The following is a 23,356-nucleotide window of genomic DNA, read 5'->3' on the forward strand; positions in this document are numbered from 1 at the left end:
TAAGAAAAAAAAGTCCCAAAATCTGCTTATTCTCTGTGGTTTGAATACTGAAGAGAACAAGTGAGACAGGTAGAGAGGGGTGAAGGCTTATATGGCCATGAGCAGTTTGGGAGATCTGCCACCGACACCTTCACTAAACAGACACCTCTACACTATACTCAGACAGGCCACTAATAAAATAAGGCCACTTCAGTTTTTTCAGTTTTCATTTCATTCAGTTTCTTTTTATTCCTCGTCTTTGTTTGTGGAGAAAGCCAGGAGAATCCACGACTGGAGTCGTGGGGACAGTCTGGAGAGAGACAGACATAAGCAGCTTTCTGGTTGTCTAAGCTTGAATTCACAGCTTGTTCCATTTGACCAGTCTGTGTGTGTGTGTGTGTGTGTGTACGCGCGCGTGTGTGCCAAAAAAACCCAAAAAACCCCAAAAATTTTATATATATATATATATATATATATATATATATATATATATATATATATATATATATATATATATATATATATAAAAACAGGAGAGAAGCAGATGATGTGCATTTTCTTCTTTAAATACAAAAATAGTGGCACCCTGCATGATACTGCTGTGGGAGTAGAAAGAAAGAAATGTCCTGAGATTGCTGTTATGAGGGGGCCTTGGAAAAAGAGTGATAAAAGTGACTCTATAAAATAAAGAAAAACAAATCAAACATAGCTTGTTAGGCTGGCAGCTGAGGAGGGTTATATTAGGAGGGGTTGGAGCAGGGCAGGGATAAGATGCGCCCATTTTTCTTGCCACCGTTCATGTGTGTGTAGGGAACGTGCTGATCATAACTGCTACGCAGCCCCATGGACAAGCCCTCTTCCCCGTCCAGGCTACGTTCTCTCTGGGAGTAGGACGACGGGTCCAGGGGGATGCTCTCCATATTCTCTAGGTCCATGTCAAAGTCGTCACTCTCTGGAGGCTTGTTTTCTTCACTGTAGAAGAAGGAGACCTCCTGAAAGGAGGGGTGGAGGTCATCTTTCAGCATCTCGATGATCTCCTGGAAGGTGGGCCGCATCTTTGGGTTGTAGTGCCAACACATCTGCATGAGGTTGTGCCTATGAGACACAGAGAGATTTTTAGATTTACCTACACCTGCAAAAAGAATACCATTTGAATATTATCTTCAATGGTTCATCAGTCTATCAAAAAAGACGCATGCGAGACATGTTCTCTGCTGATAGTGTAAACATACAGACAAATTAGTCTAAGAAACTTTCCATTAAAATTCTTTACTATCTTGACTCATGTCCATAAACTCAAGCATGTAATCTTACCATTAAATCTTCTACTGATGAGATTAAATTTACATAGGGTTCTGGAATAATATTTTCATTTACAGGTGCTCCTCTGTTTATTTCTGTCTGAATCAGCCATGTTTGTGTTTTTCTCCCTCCTCCCCTGAGAAAATTACAGGAATTGCCTACTGTTTCCCACCTAATTCAGTGCTCATATGATAATATTAGTGCGATGTAAATACAAAAATACATAATTTTTTAAGTAGATGTTGCCTTACATTGGAGAGAGAAGAAGAAAAAAAAAAAGATTTTTGATACTGCTACTAGCTATAGTCTATTGCACAGATGCTCCAAAATGGAAAACAAAATGGGAAAAAAAGCTTTAATGCTTTAAATGTCACATTTATTTAGCATGGACAGTAAATCTTCCATTCCATACCCTACCTGGGAGAGTTTTATTTGGTGGAAAAAGAAACAAATCAGTGAGAAAAGCAAGCTCTTGTAGGGTTATTAAAGGGGCAATTATAATATTATAATCAGATTTTAACAGACATTAGCAGGTATAAATTATTACCTACTTATATCACTGCAAGTTCCTTAAAGGGCTATTAAAGGCTGTTAAACTATAAATGTTTATATTAAAACTGCCACAAATATTTGTAGGTTTGTAGAAAATACAACATACTAGAAACTTGTTTCCCTTTTCATTTTAATGTAGTTTGGATGAATGCATTTCATAACTGAGGACATTTTTAATGTTTTAATACAAACGTATCTTTGATAAATGAATCCAATCTGAATATTTATCTTATCTTAGACTCACAGCCTATCAGCACAGTTGTCCGGCCGGTCCAAGTATCCTCCATCCATGACAAACTTGAGCACCTGTTCATTGGACAGGCCCTGGTAAGGCTGCTCAGCCAAAGTGCTGATCTCCCACAGCACCACCCCAAACGACCTGACAACAACAACAACAAGAAGCACCTAGATCCTCTCCTTCCTAACACACACAGGCAAACACCTCCCACTTTTAGCACTCACAGACATTTGTGGATTATTTTAGAGTTCTTCTGAGCATCTTCATGTACACCCAGTCACCAGAACACACCACAACAGCAAAGACTACACTGAGAAACAAAGGCAGAACAAAGCTGTGTGTGTGTGCGAAACTCACCAGCAGTCTGAGTGTGCAGTAAATACCCCATCCTTAAGTGATTCAGGAGCCATCCATCTGACAGGAAGCAGTCCCTTTCCACCCTTCCTGTAGTAATCCGTCTCATAGATGTCTCTCGTCATGCCAAAGTCTTCCCAGTAATGGCACCAGAAAAACAAACCATGAGTCTCTTTAATGGTGCGCTCTCATGATGCATTTCAAGAGGAGTTACAGCATATACCTGTGCTGGTCTGAAGTAACTTTCAGCTGGCACAGTGCCATCTTAAAGAACTTTGCCTGTTTCATACCTCCGATCTTCACAGTGAGATCCTCAGCCACCATGCAGTTCCGGGCAGCCAGGTCTCTGTGCACAAACTTCTTGGCATTGAGATATGCCATGCCATCTGCAATCTCGGCTGCCATTTGGATCATCTCCCTCAACGTGGGAGGAGGCCGACCAGGGTTGTTCTGATAGATATGGATGAACGGACGGACAGACAGACATGTACAAATACACACCCTCAGTGCTGATATAAAGCGCTTCAACACAGTATATCCACTTGTATTGTTCACTGAGGTCAGATGAACAAAGGGAGAATCATATTGCTGACCATTATATGGCATTATTGTTTTTGTATAACTTATTATCTAAATCTGATAGGCTCTAGTCAACAGACAATATTAAGAGGTTTAGTAAAAAGATAAAAACTGAGAGATTAGAGTCGTAATATTTCGTAACAATGCCAGAGTCTCTCTATGTCCAATGTTTTAGCACAAACATACAGAATCAGCGTGGCCAATTTGCCCTGTGAACTATTTGATGTGTGCTATGACCTCTAGTGCGTTTTCGTGCGTATATGTGAGGACTGACCTCTGAGTCAGGTCTGAGGCTGCGGAGGTAGCTTTTCAGGTCTCCATGAGTCATAAGCTCCATCACCACCAACGTGGGCTGGCCTTTGGACACTACACCCAGCAGTCTCACCTGACCAATCAGGGACAAGTTACCAAAGTGACACAACTGTAAGGATAAGAGGGAGTGCCTGAACTGCTGATGGTTAAGATCAGAAGCATTACACACTTATACATGTGTGACCAAGCCCTGCATAGGCTCTGTGAACCCCTACTAGAAACAGATATGCCTCAACCTCTTCATATTAGTTAATTTCAGGCAAGGGTAACTTTGAACATCACTTCTTTGCATATCACCCTTTTCTTTTCTATACTCTTCCAACCGAGGGAGTCAGTATTACATAAATGGACCTGCTTGTGTTTCCCAAATGCTGTCCCAAATATAAAGCTGTGATGTGGGTGGCAAGGCAGGATGAAACGAAAAGCCGTGATTCACACGACACAGACAAACAGCAAACACGAATAACAAAAACTGCGTTGACTGCTTTCCATACAAGGCAAACCACAGCAGACACTTTGTGTTACACGACAAAGCATATGGGGTCAAACACTGATGAAGACTTACTTACATACAAGTACTTAAATATACACGCTAATAACAAGAGACAGGTGTAAAACAACTGAGGCATAGCCAAGTAGATATGTATGCGCGCGCACACACACACAGGCAAACACCAACAGGACATCACATTGACAAAGGGAGGAGTCCAGGAAGAGGGGGCCATGCCATGACAAAAGCTTAATTATGGCACTGTGCAGCTATACACAATATTCAATTATTATTTCTACTTTCCTCAACAGCATCAGGGAAATAATCATTTAATCTGAAATCTTAATCCGCAATCCATATTAACTGGAATTTCACCTATGTAAAAATCAAACTGGAACTTTTATGCAATGTACACTCACCAGTCACTTCAGTATGTACACCTGTACACCGTACACAAATGTCTAAATAGTCAATCACATGGCAGCAACTCAATACATTTAGGCATGTAGACATGATCAAGACAACCTGAAGTTCAAGTTCAAGCCGAGCATAAGAATGGGGAAAGAAAGGTGATTTAAGTGACACTGAACGTTATCAGTGCTAGATGGGCTGGTCTAGCTATTTAGGAAACTGCTGATAGTTGTGTGTGAAAATCCCAATATATCTCTAGGGCTTACAGAGAACGGTCCAAAAAAGAGGAAATATCCAGTGAGCAGCAGACTTCTGGGTGAACTGTTGATGCCAGAGGTCAGAGAAGAATGACCAGACTAGTTCGAGCTGATAGAAAGGCAACAGTATCTCAAATAACCACTCATTACACCTGAGGTATGCAGAAGAGCATCTCTGAATGCATCAAACCTTGAATACATCAAACCTTGAAGCAGATTGGCTACAGCAGCAGAAGACCACACCAGGTGCCACTCTTGTCAACTAAGAACAGGCAACTGAGGCTACAATTCACATGGGCTCAGCAAAATTGGACCACAGAAGATTGGGAAAGCATCGCTTGGTCTGATGAGTCTCGATTTCTACTGCAGCATTTGGATAGTATGGTCAGAATTTTCTTGGCACACTCCCCCCCCAACTGAGCACTGTACTCAGGTAGGTTGTGGTATTTATACTGTTGCTGACAATGTCCATCCCTTTTGACCACAGTGTATGATGGCTACTTTCAGCAGGGTAATATACCATGTCAAAGCTCAAGACATCTCAAACTGGCTTCTTGAATATGACAATGAGTTTACTATACTCAAATAGCCTCCGCAGTCACCAGATCTCAATCCAATAGAGCACATTTGGGATGTGGTGGAATGGGATGGATCATCATGGATGTGCAGCTGACAAATTTGCAGCAACTGCATGATGCTATTGTGACAACATGGAACAAAGTCTCTGGGGAATGTTTCTAGCACCCTGTTGAATCTATGCAGTTTTGAAGGTTAAAGAGAGTCAACCCAGTACTAGTAAAATATACCTAATAAAGTGGCCTTATGGATGTGTATGGAATATTTACCCTCTGAGGTTGACATAGTATATCAATCTTTTCACCTGTCCATCTATCTATTTAAGGATGTTAAAGGCTCTAAGGCTGTGAGGCTCTGTCCTAAGGCCCTGTTGTGTAGCACAAGATTCAGAGTGTGAGTTTTTTTTTTGTTTGTTTGTTTGTTTGTTTTTTACAGTTCTTACCACATGGTGGCAGCTGAAGGCCTTCATGACAGAGGCCTCATTGAGGAACTCAATGCGCTCTCTGAGGCTGGCCGACTCATTGACCGTTTTGACAGCGACACGCGTCTGCGCCTCCCCCTTCACTATATCCTTGGCAATTCCCTCATACACCATGCCGAAGGAACCCTGACCAAGCTCACGCAGCAGGCTGATCTTCTCCCGTGGAACTTCCCAGTCATCTGGCTCATAAACTGCATATGCATGCACACACACGCGCACACGCACACGCACACACACGCACGCGCACACACACACACACACAAAATGGGAAGACAGCTGAAAATATGGGGCCAATAATCTTTAATAGCATTTGCTCCTAACCTGGACTGGGGAAGAGAGCATTTTTTTAAATGCATACCAGCCATTTTCATCAGTACACAGAGCTGAGATATACTGTTCTCCCTTTCTGCTTGATGTGCACACAAACAACTAATCAGACTGTTTAGTTTTACAGTTTTGCACTCCATTTTAGAGTAAAACTATTGCTGTCAGGTATCACTGTGGTCCATAAACCAATGGTGGATTATTACATAGTTAACACTCCCCAAAACACTACAACTTTGTGTTTTCTCACCCTCGTCTGGGCTGAGGTACTCTGGGTTAGGTGAAGTGTACAGCCTTCCAGTTGGCCCTTCCGTTTGCCTGTTGGAAACATGCAGCCCACAATGAGCACAGGCTGAAGCCATGCAATAGATGTGCATAAGGGGTTTCCTTCTCTTATACACTCACTTCTTCTTGAAAATGATGAATCCTGACAGTGCCATCAGAAACAGCAGCAAAACACAGATGACTGGGCCGATCACGATCTTCAACATACTGGAGGGATCTGTCCGGCAGTTATATACGTATATAAACACTACATACACACAGTAAATATGGTGATCTAAATAACACTGAAAATATCAAATGATATGCGCTAATGGCTATTAAATGTGTGTGCCTTTCAACATACGGTGGTCCTGCACATAGAAGTGTTTGGGTTCCGTCCAGGACCCATTTCCTGCCAGTGAAGTGGCTCGAATCCGCACTGTGTAATTCCCAGGATGCACCACTCTCAGTTTGCACCCGCTGTCAGTAATATAGCTCTTTCTAGATACACAGTGGTGCAGCTCCTGAAAATCATACACATGTACGCATGTAGTGTACTCAGTACTTGATATGTAGTGTAACATCTGTTCCTCAGCCAACATGGACATGCATCACTGGACGTCGTCTAGGCATAACCATTCATTATTATTGAATTTGGTTTTATTTTTTAATTGGATTTAGCATTCCTTGTTCAAAGTCTTTGACAGAAATGCATATTTTAAGTAGTTTAAGTTCATGTTTAATTGATGATGATTAAGTGAAAATAACCACCCTACAATTTAAGTAAACAAATATGATTTGGGGAAAAAGCTTCACCTTTGTCAGTTTCTGACATTTTGATGTGATATTCAATGTTTGAGCAAAATGTCATTATACAGATTCTGAAAATATTAGTGAATTTTTTGTTTAATTAATGCTTATTTTACTTCACAGTTGTGAACAAAGAAAATTCATATTAATTTGAATCAACAAAATGAACTAGGGGCCAGGTTCATAAATAAGTAAGAGCTAGATTTTCATTTGAGTTGCATCCAATTCGATTGAAACAAATTGAAACCTAGTTCCTTATGGCTGTAAGCAGTAATAGAGCAGCTCTCAATGCTGTAGGAGCTAGGAATTTTTTAAAAAGTGTAGCAGGAGTGCATGGGACTAAAGTGTTTTACTTTACTTTTTGAACCCATGTGTGTGAGTGCATGTGTATGGGTGTATGCATTTGTGCATGTGCATGTTTGTGTGTGCATGTGTGTGGGTGGCAGGGCCTGACCTCTGTGTCTCCCAGTCTCTTGTAGTTGACCTCGTAGAGGATGATCATACCGTTGGGGGCACTGGGCTCTGCCCACTTGATATGCACAGAGTACTCCATTACCTCGAAGGTGATAGGCCCCACCACGTCATCAGCATGGGCTACACAAAAACCACACAAAGCTTGCTCAATATCCTTAATTTGTGTTTAAAATGGCTTAATTATCCCCATAGGACAATTTTAATGCAGACATTACTGAAAATAATCCTATTATTAATATGATTTATTTATTTATTTAGAACAATAAGAACATTCACATGTCACACTAAATATAATAATTCAGTAAAGTTATAGTGCTAACAATCTAATAAGGCTGTAATGAACTAGACAAATATATCACTTTCCCACAGTACAGTTAAATATTGCATATCCTTACTAAAAATGTACACTAGTGAACCCTTATTGTGACACAGCTTTTCTTTTTTTTATACTAAAATAGTCAAGTTTTGGTTATGTGGATGCCTTAATTCATCATGCCCTGAACTCTCATCTGAACTTGGTCAATAAGCACTGAAAATCTGCTCTGTGTGTGTGCGCATGTGTGTGGTGGTGGGGGATGTAACTAAGGCTCTGTTCAGTCCAGGATAGGGGCTAACCCTCAGGCATGGTGCGGGCGCTGACGTAGGCAGCCATGCTGCAGCGGTTGGAGTCTGCGGGGTGGTTGCAAGCGTGGATTTCAATCTGGTAGCTGGTGAAGTGTCTGAGGTTGGAGATGACGGTGGACTCCTTAGCATAGATGAACTGTGTGATCTTATTGGCCTCTGCCTCCTCCTGTGGACTCCTGGTGACCAAGCTGCTAAGCTGGGGAGAAGGCGTGGTCAGCAGAGGATATACTGTCCTGTTGGCCACGCCTACAAGGGCTCTGCGCTGCCGTGATGGCCTGAGGAGCAAGATAGCAGATATAAATTACAGGAGGTAAAATAACGGATTAAATTATTAGGACTCTTGTGATGTGAAAGATCAGTGTAAATCAAATATTGTATGCAACATGATGTACATGTAATTAAGTCAGATAGCATAATGTTTAGCAAGAAATTCTAAACATGTTTAAGCATGACATGCTTACAGCATGCTTAACATCCAAGTCCGATTTGGGAGTAACCTTGTATTTATTTGAACTGTTTCCAATTGAGCAAGCAGAAGAGCAGTTTGTGTGGTTAGCTGTTGAGCAACCACCACCAAATCGCCCCAGCAGATGGCAGTTTATTCTAACTCCTTTTCCTAGCTCCGTCAGCTTATATGAATGTAGGAGAAGGCGAGTCAGCAATCTTTTTGCATACAGCAGACCAAAATGTTTATGGGCAGAGGAGCCCAGAAAATTTTCATAAATAAAATATCAATAAAATTCTTTGCCTTCATCATTTTGAAGTTCACTATAAACTCAGATTTTCTGACAGTTACTTAAAGCATTTGGCTCTGTCCTTCAGGGAGAGAGAGAAGAGAAGAGAAGAGATAGATAGATGGATAGATAGAGAGAAACACATAGAAAATGAGAATTCAGGGCATGAAAACACAAGCATGTCAACTAACATCTGGTCCAGGTCAGCTGCACCTGGAGGTGGTCTAAGTCATAGGGTCTGAGGTAGTCGTATAGATGGAGAAAGCATAGATAAGGCTACCTGATCCTAAACACCTCATTGTGTAAGTAGTTCTCAAAGGTCTTGCGATACTCGCTCTCCTCTGCCTCCTTCTTTAGCTGTTTCTCAGTTTTGGGGCAGATGCAACAACGCCCCCCTTGTCCGTGCTCTTCAGTCTGGTTCCACTTCTGCTCCTCACCGCTGTTCAGTTGCGTGGGAGCCCGTGATGGCAACTTCATGCCTGGACACAAACAAACAGACAGACACACACAGGGAATGCATTTCTATGGGTTTTACACTACTCAGAACAGTAAGCAAAAATTTGGAACTGCCAGACACTTGGCACCCAAATATTTTTTCTATTTCAGTATTTGTAATTCATGAGTGCAGTTGTGTATGTTTTTTTTCCTATGTGAGAGAATGTGTGAATGTCACTTACCTAATAGCTGCAAAACATAAGTAACTAATGAGAAGCAGTATCTGTCTTCCTTTGTATGTCTGTGCATGTGTTGATATACATGTATAAATGAGACCTTATCACTGAAATCCACGAGTAACTCATGAGTATACATGAGAAGGTGTCTGTATTCCTGTGTCATGAGTATACATCTCTGTGCGCTTGTGTGAACATGCATGCATAACTGTCCTCTTTCTAAGTGTGTGTGCTTGTTGTTCTTGTATGTACATAAATATCCTTTTCTAGTGAAATCCACGAGTAGCTCATAAGTGTGTGCGTGTGCGTGCATGTGTGTGTTTGTGTGTGTGTGCGCTCTCTCATTTACCTTTCTGACAGTAATCAAACTTGTAGAGCTCACTGGCCTCAGGCTGCTGCTGGCAGAAGACCAGGTAGTGGGTGATGTTCCCGTTGGGATCATTAGGGGGCTTCCACTTCAGGATGATCTGAGAAGACGAGTTTGAGGAGGAGATTGGGTCCAGGGGCACAGACGGTTCTGGAATAACAACATAATTTCTTTAAAAAACTCTTACGAAATGAGAAGTCAAACACTCCAAAGCAGATAAATGTGTGTGAGAGTATGTATGCGCATGCTTTTTCTTTCATCAGCACATGTGCAAGTCAGAAGAGAAAGAGCAAGGGTCAGAAAGGGTCAATTCCAGTGTCTATCCACAGAGCAGCCACTGCTCTTAACCAATAAAAGAGATTGCTTCTTGTTTGATCACATACAATTTCCCTGTTCCCACAGAAAAAAAAACATGGACAAACAGGTGACACACAACTGCCAGTCAACCCTCAGATGAGGAAAAAAGAACCAGCAGCATTCATGTTGCCAAATGCTGCCATCCAGCTGGTAGAACAATAAGGCTCAGTGAAGGCCATGTCTGGGCAATGCTAGAAAGGAAGCACAGCAGACACAGAATGGGAAGTCAAGGAGACTCCCTGCACAATAAGAGAAATGCACACCATCCACCCATTAACTCTGAAATGGTAAGAAGCATTCAAGTGTTATTCGCATCCAAACACAGCAGCAAAACTCTGACCTCATGACAGTTTGGATTAGATTATGATCTTTAGAAAACCACTAAGTGCATCATAAAATCATCATAAAACCTTAAATTTCATTACAGTTCTATGTGATCATTTATCATTATTATTATTTCTAAAAACATTTATAATTAATATTGTTTTGTTCTTTTTAATTTTATAAATTTTTTCTGTACAATAATTAATTTAATTTAAAATTATTTTATGTTGCTGTACAGAATTATTTAAAATTCTGATGCTAGAATTTGAAGGGTCAACATTAGCCATAATTAGGGTACTTCTCACTTTTGTTTATCCGATACACATGCCTGGTCACCTCTGGCACACACTGGTTACTCAGAGGACCCCCAATGGCACACTGCGGCTCTTAGTTAATATCGCTCATTCATTCACTGAATATTATTAGAATTCAGACTGTTGCAACATGATGAAAATTGGGGCACTTTTGCAGAGGTAACAGTGCTCCTGATTTGATCCAGCAGAAAGCATTTAACCAACTGCTACACTGAAATTATGACAGTAAAAGAATATTTTGGTGAGTGGGATGGAAGAAGCTAAGAGATGTGACATTCAGAATGTGAACCACAGAGGTGAAATTCATTTCTGCAAGGAACAAAAGACATTAGCTGAGCTGTTTCTAGAATGCTTGAAATACTAAACATTAAATGATGCATTTCATAATGTGGCTATTGTCTGTTTTATTTTTCTTCCTCATTTAATTTTAGAACTGAGAACGTTACACCTTAAATAGCCCCAACCCCCAATATAAAACTTACTGGTAGCGTTGGTACGAACATAGATGATCTCGCTCTTGGCTCCATGTACCTGGTGTTCATCAGAAGCAGAGAGCTGTGTCTTCACCATGATAGCATACTGTGTCCAGGGCTTCAGTGCCACAATCAGGTAGCCTGGCTCCTGCTGGTCCTTCCCGTCTGTAGCCCGCTGAGGGGGGTCCACATCCGCGATCACCCAGCTGTTTGAGCCACACGCGTCCTGCCCATCAAACTCAGTGACGTTTCTGAAGGGCCTGGAGAAGAGTTGAGGTATACCCACATAACTGGGAGCACTCCTCTCTGCTCTCACTAGCACATATTACACATTAAATGCGCCCAGTGAGAGGAACTAGCAAGCTGGGTGCTGTGCTCAGCACAGGAAATGTCCACATAACACTTACGCTTCTTTGTACAGCACCATGAATCCCAGCAGGTCTCGGAAGTCTGGCGGCCAGAATGGCTCCCATTTGATGATGATTTTGTCAGAGAGTGTACGGATTGTTGTGAACTTTAATGCTTGGCTTTCGCCTGAAGGAGAGTATAACACAGATCTCAGTCAGCCATCCATGCTTACCAGAAGATACTCTGATTAGACACCAAACTATTAGCTTGCTAAAACATAATTGTGTCATAGCTGGCAACCATTGTAGTTATAGTCCAGAGGTACAGATGGAAACCTTTGACAAGAAAAGTCAAAATCTTTCTCCATAGCGAATAAGAGAACCAGATCAGATATGGGAGTTGGGTGTATGTTTGTATCCTCACAGGATGCCTGGTCTCCATTGGTCTTGGAGGCAATATCATTCTTGAGCTGTCGGTTCTTGGTTCCTGTGACCTCCTCCATCTTGCGGATCTCAACCATGCAAAGCTTGGAGTTGTGATGGAAGAACATGCGGCCCTGGAGGATGGTAAGGTTGTGCTTGGACCAGTCCCACAGCTGCCGCAAGTTCTGGTTGTCCAGCGCGTAGAAGGAGTAGTTTCTTTATAGAAAGAAGCAAAGAAAAACAATACAAAACATGGAACTGAATATCATGAAGAAAAAAAATTCTAGTAAAATTAAAATGATTAATGAGCTTCTTGAAAGAGTATTCCTCAGTCACTGAGAAAAATACTCCTCTCTGCAAATCTTTGGATAACCACTGGTCTCCATGCACTGTCCTCTATACATTTGTCAACTGAACCAAAGAAGTGGAAGGCCTTTTGTCCCAAGCATGTGGGCGTCTCACCCAACTTCCTGTGTTTCTCCACGGATGAGCCTGAGCTTGCGGAGGAAGGAGAGCGAGACAAGGGCGTAGGAGCGGCGCACGGTCAGGTATCCCGTGATCTCCTCCAGCTGTCCCAGATTAGCTTCTAACTCCACGGCAATGTTAGCTAGAAGAGATGAAGGCAAGTGAGAGCAGTGATCATTTTGTTCCACCTGGCTCACCAGTCAAATTAGTTTGACTGGTGGGTCCAAGACTTTTTCAGGAACATTAAAGGCCAACAACCAAATGTGATAATGTGGAGTTTGTTTTAGAGTGAACAAGATACTAGTGTGGCTCACAGTGAAGTATGTAAACACAGCATTAATGTAGGGTACTGGGGAGGTTGTGTGGAGCACAGTAAATGCTGTGCTACTGTGGAGGTTGTATTAATGTAGAGGACAGTGAAGGCTGTTGTTAGTGTGGCAGCTATGTTAATGCGGATTTTAGTGGATGCTGTATTACTAAGAAGCACAGTGAATGCTGTAATAGTGTTGTGACAGTGTGGAGCACATTGGTTGGGTTAGTGAGGAGTTCAGTGGAATTATTGGACGTACTTCCTCCTCTGATGTTAATGGCTAGGCTGCCATTGAGCACTGTGCAGCCTCTAAGCGCCTGGGCCGCTGTAACTGAGTCTACCGTCTTCAGCCCTACACAAACCTTAGGACACAGACCTGCACATGGTGTACAGTTCAGCCTGCAAAGAAAAAGTCAGTATGAAAGCATATACTCACACCATATGGACAGTCAGGACACTGCGATGTACTGCTTACAGCAGAATTCTTAGATATTATTTTTGTTCCTGTATAACACAATAACGAGCTGTTTCTATCCCTGTTGCACAAGCTTCAGTGTTGTTTTAGAAGATACAAGGGTGAGAGGTCAAAGGAAAACCTCAGCAAAATGGAGCAACGGTTTCTCTGCCTGACTCACTCAGGCATCACTTGTGTCCGACCACCAAGAAGCACTCTTGTTCTTGGTCTCTCCCCATCTCTCACTCTTGTTCTCAATCTCTCTCTCTTAAGTTTCTTGCTCAGTTAGTTATGGCACTTTTGGCTGTCAGGCCGCACTATGCATACCCTGGAAAGAGGTAAATGACTTTTGATTGGCACAACGCTGTTGATACTGTGTCAACAATGACGCAGTTGGGACAGAGCCCAAGGCCTGATGTGAACTAACCTCTGTGCCAACGGCATTACAAACAGCCCCACTACTCTGAGTGGAAGTAACTGCCTTTATGATATCTGCTGTGCTGTTCTCTCTAAGGGCCTTTCCTGAATTTCTTTCTTTCTTTTTTTTGAATCAGGAGTAGTGCAAGGCCTCATCACCCAGGGACGAAAAATAAAGGCATAAACCTCCCAGCACACAGACAGACATACACATGGGAAGACAGACAGATGGGTAGACAGATGGGCAGGAGTGCACTGCGAAGTGACTAGAGTGTTGTAACTGCTGTCATCTCATGCCATTTCTCTAATGGAAGGCAGCGCTGACGACAGCTCAGTGCCTGTGCAACACAAGTGAATTTTGAGTCTTCACTGTCCACTCAGCTGGCTTGGCCCATGGGTCACATATTGCAAGCTGAAACACACACCCACACCCCCAAATAAAGAGGGCTCCTTCCCAAACAGCAGCCAATGCACTTCTCTATCCCTCTATAGTTTTAAAGAATAGGTTTCCTATTGTTTCACACCTATTAAAGTTGCTGTTGAGCATAATTTACTGAATAAATAGCAAATCACACTTTCTGTGTCAGTTTTCATGGGCTTTATTTTAAAAATCTCAGCAAATCTATTTCACTTATTCAACATCTGTGCTGGAAACAGAACGTTGTACTCAAATGTGATATTACTCTTAGTCAAAACATGCTTTACACATGCTGATACTGAAAATATTTATCCGAGGTTTTGAAGGTTATAAGAGATCACTGAGCACTTTTCTGAGTCCAGTGAGAAGTTGCAGAGAAATGGTAACTTTCACAACAATAACATTATCAGCAACAATGTCCTATAATTGGAAAATGGAAAGTAACAGTTTTAATAAAGTCTGGTTAAAAATGAGTGATCCTTCTTTATAAATACTTTAAACCTAAACCTAAAGTGAAATACTTTACTTGATCTAGCCCATATTTACATTATGATATCCTCTGTTTCTTTTTAAAAGCTTCCCTCCTGGTCATAGCAGTGTAAGGTCTGCGTTGAAAGCAGGCCTATGTGCCTACATTGTTTAAGAGCAGCAATAAGCACTCCTGCTGCCGGAATGGGACAGGATTCAGTACGAGGAACAGTACATGTGTAATGGGGTCCGGTATGAACAGGATGGGGGCCAATATGTGTGTGATGAGGTCCCTTCAGTTATTTCTTGATTACATTATGTTCATCATAACATTTTGTTTGTTTAATCTTTATGTATGGATAACTTTTTAGCTATAGTTTGGCCAAGTTTGTGCTGAAATGTGCTGCGTGGAAAAGAGAGAGAGAGAGATTTTGAGAGACAGAGACACAGAGAGAATAGAGAAATGAAGTGATATATATTGACTCTTATTTTGGGGCCAGTGATCAGATTTTAGGTTTATTTTCACTACAGTAGGTGTAATATATTGTACTATAGTTTGGTATGGTATATTTTCCAGTAAAGATAAAGCACAGCAGTCTGGATCACTTAGCATTGTTCTAGATCCTGGCTCAATCTTTGAACAAATTCATTCAGGCAGCTTGGCGAAAGAATATGAAAAGACTAGAATACACTTAAGACCACTGTCATGTTTACACAATGAATGTGATGTAATCTAGGTGCATTAGAGTATCCAAAGCATGACTTTTAACAGACACAAAAACTTTTTATTGCTCATAATCTTACTCCTAAATACTGTGGAAAGTGCTATTATAGGCTAATGGGGAAAAACACACACACACTGTTATTTGTGTTATTGAAGTGTTGTGTGTTTTTACTAGTCTGTGTCATCTGTACAAAAGCTATAAGTCACAGTTTGAATGTTAGTCAAGGGTTACACTTTTATCTGCAGGAATTAAGCCCAACAGGCTCAAAAAGAAAAAAAAAGTTGCTTTTTTGTGTGTTTCTGTTTGAAGATGTTTTTCAGTAATGCTACCCAAGAAAACCGAAGAATGAGTCTTCAATCTTTCAAACAAGCTAATATATCTTTATAAGATCACCATGCACCAGGTTTGTTTTCAGCAGGCTAACATTTTATAATAAGGCTGCAAGTAATTGGTATCATAGCTTAGATAATGATATCAGTTCACTCACTAATAGTAAAAAGTCACTTTTAGCCTATACTTATAAAAACATGAGTATAGGCTTGCCCTTCAGTAACCTGAAATGCTTTCAGAAAAAAGCACAAATGTCAATGCCATGTATCTTGTGTGAATCATATTGTAGATACAGGAAAAGATCATGAGTGAGGCAGTGAGGCAGAGTGGAGAAGTCTTGCTCAACCACGGAGTCCCTAACAGAGGTAGCAGTGCAGAAATGTTGATGGGCAAGAACAGAGCTCTGTCTGAACTCCGCCCTCCTGCAGTGAATCCTGCCCTCCTGTGTAAACCCATTGTGATTGACAAGCATATGATGTATGCACAGTGTGTGATTGTGTATTTCCTTCTTGACACATCTACATGTGTATGAGTGAATCTGCCCTGGAGACTCACGTAGTGGAGTTGACAGTGGTGTATCCTGATGGACACTCAGGAATGCATGCCCCCTGGTGGATGACATATTCGTGACACTCGTTGCTTTTGCCCTGCTTGCACCTGTTATGCAGCTCCTGGCAGAAGGAAAAGCTCACACAGCGCCACCCCTTGAAGGTGTAGAAGCCCAGTGGGCAGCGCTCCACACATGCTCCCTGGTGGAGGAAGTTCCTGCAAGCCACGCACTTGCTGGGAGAGTAGGGCTCTAGGCAGCCTCCTAGACACTGCTCATGACAACACTGGCTGTCTGTGGTGCAAGCACGATGTTTACAGGCCGATGGACACACTGCAGAGAGAAAGGAAAGCACACACAGTGTAAGCAACACTAAAAAAGCACAGCTACACAGAAGGAATATCAGAGTAAATCACAAATGTAAGTGTAACTTCAGTTCTCTCCTGTTCATGGAACGGATGAGAATACGGAGGATAGGAAGGGTCTCCAGACCAGCAATGCTGAGGAGAGCTCGGCAGGAGTGATCACATCCACAAACAGGAAGGGACAGGATCACAGTGGTGCGACTGCAAGACACACTAACACATGCACTCTCTTCCCTCCTATCCCTCACAGCACACACAAGAGCAGTGGATCACTTTGTTATGCAACTCACAAAATGCAAAATGGAGTAACCACATTCTTTTCATTTTAGCTTCGCCTCCCCTCACACATATACAGAGCATAACTAATTAGTGTCACATGAGCATATACTCCTCCCTGCCTCCACCCCCACCTGTGTAAGGGGCAGACCCATTATGCAGTGGGGCCATATTACAGTTTAGAACAAAATATTAAAAAGTCTCATGAGATTCATGAACAGCATGTGAGGCATGTACAGAGCAGCATGAGTAGTGTACAGAGCACTATCTGAGGCATGTACAGAGCAGTGTGTGAGGTTTGCAGGGAGCAATGTGTGAGGCTTATACAGAGCAGCATGTAAGGCAGGTATAGAGCAGCATTTGAGGTTTGCAGGGAGCAGTGTGTGAGGGTTACATGCATATCCCTCCTGAGACCGGCACACTGTAACCCAACACCATGCATCACATGGGAAAGAAGTGGATTCATGTCAAGCCTGATAAATGAGGGTCACATTAACACAACAGACCAATGGACACTAGCAGACTGCAAGAAAAATAAATTCTATTCAGGTTTTCAAATGTTTAAGGAAAGTAATTAATAAGGCAAACATGGTTCAGCAGTGAAAAACAAAGTTTCTGAGAGTGATCAAAACAGTACGATGTCAGCTGAATTTATGATTCTCTCAGTCAGGTGAAATCAAGCAACTTCTTTTTCATATGACCAGAAAGTAGGAACAGGCTAAGAGGAGAACCCTAAAATCACATAAAATCACACACGCACAAATTCCTTATCTTCAAGCTCTAAATTTTAACTAAACGAAACACTGGCCTCCATGCACTCAAGTTCCATTTACTGCAGCTGTATGTGTTGCGTCCTGCTGCCCCTCCCTACAGTTGATAGTGCATCACACTCTCACTCATGCTCTCCGCCTCAGCTACTCCAGATCCACCTTCCCGGATTCCATGCCGGCTCACTGTTGCAGCCGCAGTTCCACCCTCAGCCTTGGCCAATGTGTTGGCTGCATGGGGAAGGTAGCCATTCACTGGCGTCTCCCATTACTTAGCAGTACAGCATTAACCCTGCACAGTCAAAAGACGGAGAAAAACTGCCAGTAGAGGAGAATGTGTGAATAAGGAAGAGATGGAAGGGAGAAAAAAAAAACAGTGAGAGAAAAAGATATTGGCAGTAATACAAATGAGATATGCAGGTTCACTCCACGCTGAATTCTCAGACAACAGACCAACCGGCTGCAGCCAGACAGATACTCCACCTCACCTTTTCTCTCTCTCTTTGCTACTGTGCAAACTTACTATAGTTACATACTGTACAGTGAATTCCCAGGTGCTCTTCATGGAGACGATCAATCGGTGGCTGAGAGCTGGATGTAGGTCACGTTTAAAGTTTAGTTCCCTAGTGAGGTATGAGTGGGCATATCAACATGACAGATTAATAGAATATAGCACATCTTGGGGTGCTGTGCCAGACCAACACAAACCATAACATAGCCCAGATGCTACTCTTAGATCCAACTAAGTGCTCACTGGCATCTTTCTAGTCCAGGGTCTGGTGTTAACGTGAAACACAACAGACCAATCAGACTAAAAGCAGAATGGACTACATGGAAGATGAAGGGAATGTGAAGCTGCACTTCTAACTTCAAGGTCTTCATTTTGATTATGTCAATCCTTCCATAAATTGTGTCAAAGGTCAGGAGATTCCTCAGAGAAGACAAGCCTACTGAGGTCACAGAGTATATAAACTAGTGTTGGCTTTGAGCAGCTGTATTGTAAATGCATGTTTGGGAGATTATGCAAATGGAAGCCAATTATGTGCCCTACTACAACATTTCCAAGGGTCAAAAGATGAACCCACCCCGGCACCCCTAACCTTGAGCACCCGCCAAACTGCACAAGGACAAAGGAGCATATGGAGCACTCCCTGGAGTTTCAGGGAACATCGCAGCCCTTACTGTTTTCTTAAACTAACAAAGAATCCAGCGGGGGGGGGGGGGGGGGGGGGGGGGTTGTTTTTCCCCTGAAGAGGCACCTGGTATCCCATCATGCTCAGCCAGCGACATGCTCTATATGCTAGATCATGCGAGCAATGTAAAATGTCTTCTGCAAATGACACAGGCTCACATATTCGGAGCACCTGCAGTACAGAAGAACAGAAGCCTTCAACTAGCTTGATTTCAGTAGGAAAAGCGCACGCACACAAGCACAAGCGCACGCACACGCACGCGCACACGCACGCACACACGCACGCACGCACGCACGCGCACACACGCACACACACACACACACACACACACACACGTCCTCCCACAGGGAGAGAGGCCTTTCTCTTGTGGGACTCTCTCTCTCGGAATGCAGCAGGTCTCTGATGAGCTCCACATGTTCAAACACTGCACACATCCACAGGAAGCACTCAAGCAGTACTATCTCCACAAGCTTTCAGCTGTAATTCACACTTTGTTCAGAATTACAAACCTCTTGATGTAACTTTACATCTACACAGCATTTTGGTGGGACCTCTCTTGTATCACATAAAGAGAACGTATAAGCACACTACAAATCCACAACAGGACTCAGAGATACCCTCTCAGAAAAACACCCTCCCGCATTATTAGAGCTGCCCTTAGTTCTCAAACAGTTTCAGAATCAGTGTCAAACTTTATTGCCCAAGTATGTTTGCACATACAAACAATTTCTTTTTGGTTATGCAATAGCTCGCAAAACAGCAGAATTATGTATGCATACACACAGTCATACATGGAAAATAGCATCCTTTTGTAGACATACAAATACATATATTAAAAAATGCAAACATTCAAAATAAGATAGGTATATATGAGAAAATGTTATTGTATAGAGTGCAGAAACCAAACGACAGATAAAGAATTAAAAACAGTAGTGTGATGTAGCAGTATCATGGAAAAACACAATGGTGTTCCACTTCAGGTCCCTGGTGATTGTAGTTTTAAGGCTGCCATGTTTTTGATTAGAATGGTGAAGGGCATTGGTGGAAGTGAGGAGACACTTTTCAATCTCCACTGTAGTGAGCCCATTCAGTTCCAAGTTATGTCTTCACAGGCTGAGCTTATCAAACTGCCTATTCCAATGCAGACTCATGACTGTACTGGATGAGACCAATGACAATAGTATGGTTGCAAGGACACAGGGCTTGGTGCATGGTGTGCTTGTCTTAGAGCGGTTCTGGGAAAATACAGAGCAGAAATCGAAGCACAGAAATCTAGCAAAGGTGAACAACAGTGCTGACGGCATCATTAACAGATCCAGTGATGGGCAAAATACAGGCAATCCAGTATTTTCACAGAACTATGCAGAAAAACAATCATTGTTCAGGGACTATGAGGAGGGCTAATGGAGGAGATCATGTTACTACTTTAGCCAACGCAAGGCTGAGAGAGCCTGAGCACAGTGTGAACTCAAATTTCATTTGTAATGTCCAGTACAATTCTAACATATCCCATTTTCATACGCAATATGAGATACAGAAGCTGAAAAGTGGGTTCCAAACAGGACTTAGGAAGAATTCCTTTCAGCACATCCATTCTGTATTTCTGTGGGTTGACAAGCTTTAGGGTCGTCATGGCACCACAAACAGGCTTCAGCCTGCAGGCACAGTAAATGTCTATCTTATAGACAATTACCAATTCTTGCTGTTCACCAAACACAGTAATATCTCTATATTGTACTCGTGTGCGTAGAGAGAACAGCATGTACAGCAGGCTTCCACTGGTGGTTCTAAATACCAGGCGGATGTTTCATGGTGAAGATGACTTAGTTTGGTGGATCACTTGGAGATATGCGCCATTCATGTCAACACTACAGTGCTCTAGAAAACAGGGACTGTGTTAGCTGCAGGTAATACAATCAGTGACAAATTTGTGTTAAACAGCAGCCCTTATTTTTAACTTCAGCACAAATAATATGTAAACCTGCAGTCTTGGCATGACACTTGAACTGCTAGAGAACCACAACTACACTTAAGTGACCAACAAGCATCATCAGCCTAGCAGTAACATAACACCATATTCACAGCCTCTCAAAAATCCCACATCCCCCAACCCCACTATAACCCCATATGGAAGTGGAAATAACAACACACAAAAGACAGCATAATTTTTTGACAGTTGAATTAACAGTAGTGAGAACTGTTGCATATTGTTGCTGATAAATCAGATCCACTGCACTGAAAGCTGTTTTCCTAAACACATACAAATCAATAAGAAAGGACAAATGAGTTTTGGGAAAAAAACTAGAATCGCCGTTATTAAGCCCATCAGCACTCATTTCTGAATGAACTGTCCTGTTATCGATAATTATTCACAGAGGCTTCTGCACATCCCATGACAGCACTGTTTCACAGTGCCATGTTCCCATTAGCTGCGATCGTCACTGTCATCACCACCACTATCACCACCAATGTCCTCAGTGGTATACAGACAGAGAGCGGTAAACACTTTCATTAGGCCAGCAGTGGGCATAATGGAGCCCAAACAAATTAAGAGCACACTGACTCATCCACAGCTCTTTCTCCAGCACACTAATCACAGCATGTGTAGCGCTTCCATGATGCATAATAAATAAGGCCAGTCATTGGCACTGTCATGACTGCCAAATGACGCACAGGGTAGTAAAAAATATGATCAATAACAATTACAGCATGCTTCACCTAATCTTTGGAAAACTGTTTCTTTAAGACAGACAACTAAATGATTAGATACAATGATTATCAAATAATATTGTAGCCAATGTTATGCTGGATCATTCCAAATTATGATTTTGGAATTGAGGAATACATAATTCTCATGCATAATTATGTTAATTTCATTAATGTACTGATACTTTGGGTGTTAAGCATAAAATATATGAAACACAGGTATTGGAGGAGCCTTAGAATACACTGGCATTTTGAAGAGGGAGGCTGGAGTCTCCTGGGCCAAATCCAACAGGAAGGGAACAGAGATGACTATGTATAACCCATATGGAACACCACAGCCTTACCCACTCTCCTCCAGCCACTGGGACAACAGCATCAAACAGCTTCTCTAACACTGTATGAGTGAGGCCCACAGATGCAATAGCAACTCTGACATACAGAAAAGACTTCTCTTTACCAGAACACTCTCCCATTGGAAAACTGGAGGAAAGCAGCCCTAACTCAATTAGGGCCTCAATACACAGTTTATACTTAATTAAATATATATCTGTCTTCTGAAGAATTGTCTGTGTAATTGGGCCAATGTACCATCCCACTCTATAGAGGAGTCTGGAACAAAGAAGTGGTAAGAAGTAATTGTCTAAGGTTTAATGAATACCTCAGATGTCTGGGATTCCAGGACAAGTGTGTGCATCTGAACCACTGGGGATTAGCTCTGGGCACAAAGCACGCACCACTGGGGTCGAGAGCTCCAGGCATACACTGACTCCACATATCCCAGAGCGGAACACCGACTTGGGATCCGATTTGTTCTGTGTTTAGATGAATCCATCTGTTAGTGCTTAAAAGGTGCACTGACCAGAAATCAGCACTTCCATTCAGAGACAGTTTGTGAATAGGAGCTTTATAAATACGGAGCCTGATCATCTGTCCAATGAGAACATGCTAAAAACCCTGGGAGGGCAAGAGGCACAGCAAAAAAGCGCAAATAGTTAATTATTAACAGAATAATATTAAAGATTCAGTGAGTGGCTTTTAATATTAAGTAACAGTATGATTTCCTTAAAGAAAAAAGAAAAATAGGAAAAATTATTCCCAGTCCAGCCTCAATATTTACAACAGATTACCAATGAAATTGACTGGCCTCAACTTCTCAAATCACTTCTAATAAACATGAACTGTTGGAACTAGGCCTGCAGAAAAATTTCCAAATATTTAGGGCACTGACTTGACTTGACTTTTTTTTCTGACCTTATTTATTACGGATCATGGAAGCGCTACACAGCAGTAGGGAGACACATCTAGCCAGGCATAGTTAGTGATTCATAAAGCAGCAGTGAGATACGTCTGCCAGACTTGCACACCTCTGTGGTTCTTCAGGAGAAAATGGAGTGCTTATTTACCCCACAGGGCCATTCAAAGTGGCACATTCTAAACTCTAAAGCTCAATACTCTTCAGAAAACTGCAATTATGCTAAAAGCAGAGGATACAAGGACACTGAAAAGTTCCTGTTTCAAAAAATTGTGTCTACCACACTCAGAAGTTGATCTTGTTGTTTAGATCAAAACCTCTGCATTCACATTTAACACATGCTAGATGAATGCCACCGCTTAAATTAAGATTACAGATAAGACACAGCAGATGCTACAATTTACATTAAGTCTAAAAACTTTTAGTTAAAAATTTAAAATTGAATTAATTTCTGGCAGAAAAATCAGAGTTTATACAGATGCAATAGCGTCTGTATTAAAGATATTAAAGAACATTAAAGAATGCAGTATTGAGCCATGCACCATAACCCATAGAGCTTATTCTGGTAGATTTCAGTAATTAGACATGTATGATCTTGTGTGTCTATTCCAGCAGCTAGTTTATGG

The 23,356-nt window shown here is 41.9% G+C and overlaps 1 protein-coding gene across 1 annotated transcript in view; it reads right to left on the bottom strand.

The window, feature by feature from the left end:
- Positions 1–514: 514 nt before the first annotated feature.
- insra (insulin receptor a) overlaps positions 515–23,356 on the bottom strand; it is a 44,524-nt gene continuing 21,682 nt past the window's right edge. Inside the window, exons 3-21 of the mRNA XM_035536505.1 lie at positions 16,180–16,504; positions 13,072–13,211; positions 12,500–12,644; positions 12,039–12,253; positions 11,675–11,801; positions 11,277–11,527; positions 9,782–9,949; positions 9,042–9,240; positions 8,019–8,302; positions 7,384–7,523; positions 6,484–6,643; positions 6,261–6,357; positions 6,106–6,173; positions 5,493–5,722; positions 3,279–3,389; positions 2,716–2,875; positions 2,429–2,558; positions 2,078–2,212; positions 515–1,074 (exon numbers count right to left, since the gene is read on the bottom strand). Coding sequence (XP_035392398.1) covers positions 720–1,074; positions 2,078–2,212; positions 2,429–2,558; positions 2,716–2,875; positions 3,279–3,389; positions 5,493–5,722; positions 6,106–6,173; positions 6,261–6,357; positions 6,484–6,643; positions 7,384–7,523; positions 8,019–8,302; positions 9,042–9,240; positions 9,782–9,949; positions 11,277–11,527; positions 11,675–11,801; positions 12,039–12,253; positions 12,500–12,644; positions 13,072–13,211; positions 16,180–16,504 — 3,440 coding nt within the window. The 3' untranslated portion in view covers positions 515–719. The remainder of the gene's footprint in view (positions 1,075–2,077; positions 2,213–2,428; positions 2,559–2,715; positions 2,876–3,278; positions 3,390–5,492; positions 5,723–6,105; positions 6,174–6,260; positions 6,358–6,483; positions 6,644–7,383; positions 7,524–8,018; positions 8,303–9,041; positions 9,241–9,781; positions 9,950–11,276; positions 11,528–11,674; positions 11,802–12,038; positions 12,254–12,499; positions 12,645–13,071; positions 13,212–16,179; positions 16,505–23,356) is intronic.

This window comes from Electrophorus electricus, chromosome 18 (genome assembly GCF_013358815.1).
Source record: "Electrophorus electricus isolate fEleEle1 chromosome 18, fEleEle1.pri, whole genome shotgun sequence".
Classification (NCBI taxonomy): Eukaryota; Metazoa; Chordata; class Actinopteri; order Gymnotiformes; family Gymnotidae; genus Electrophorus; species Electrophorus electricus.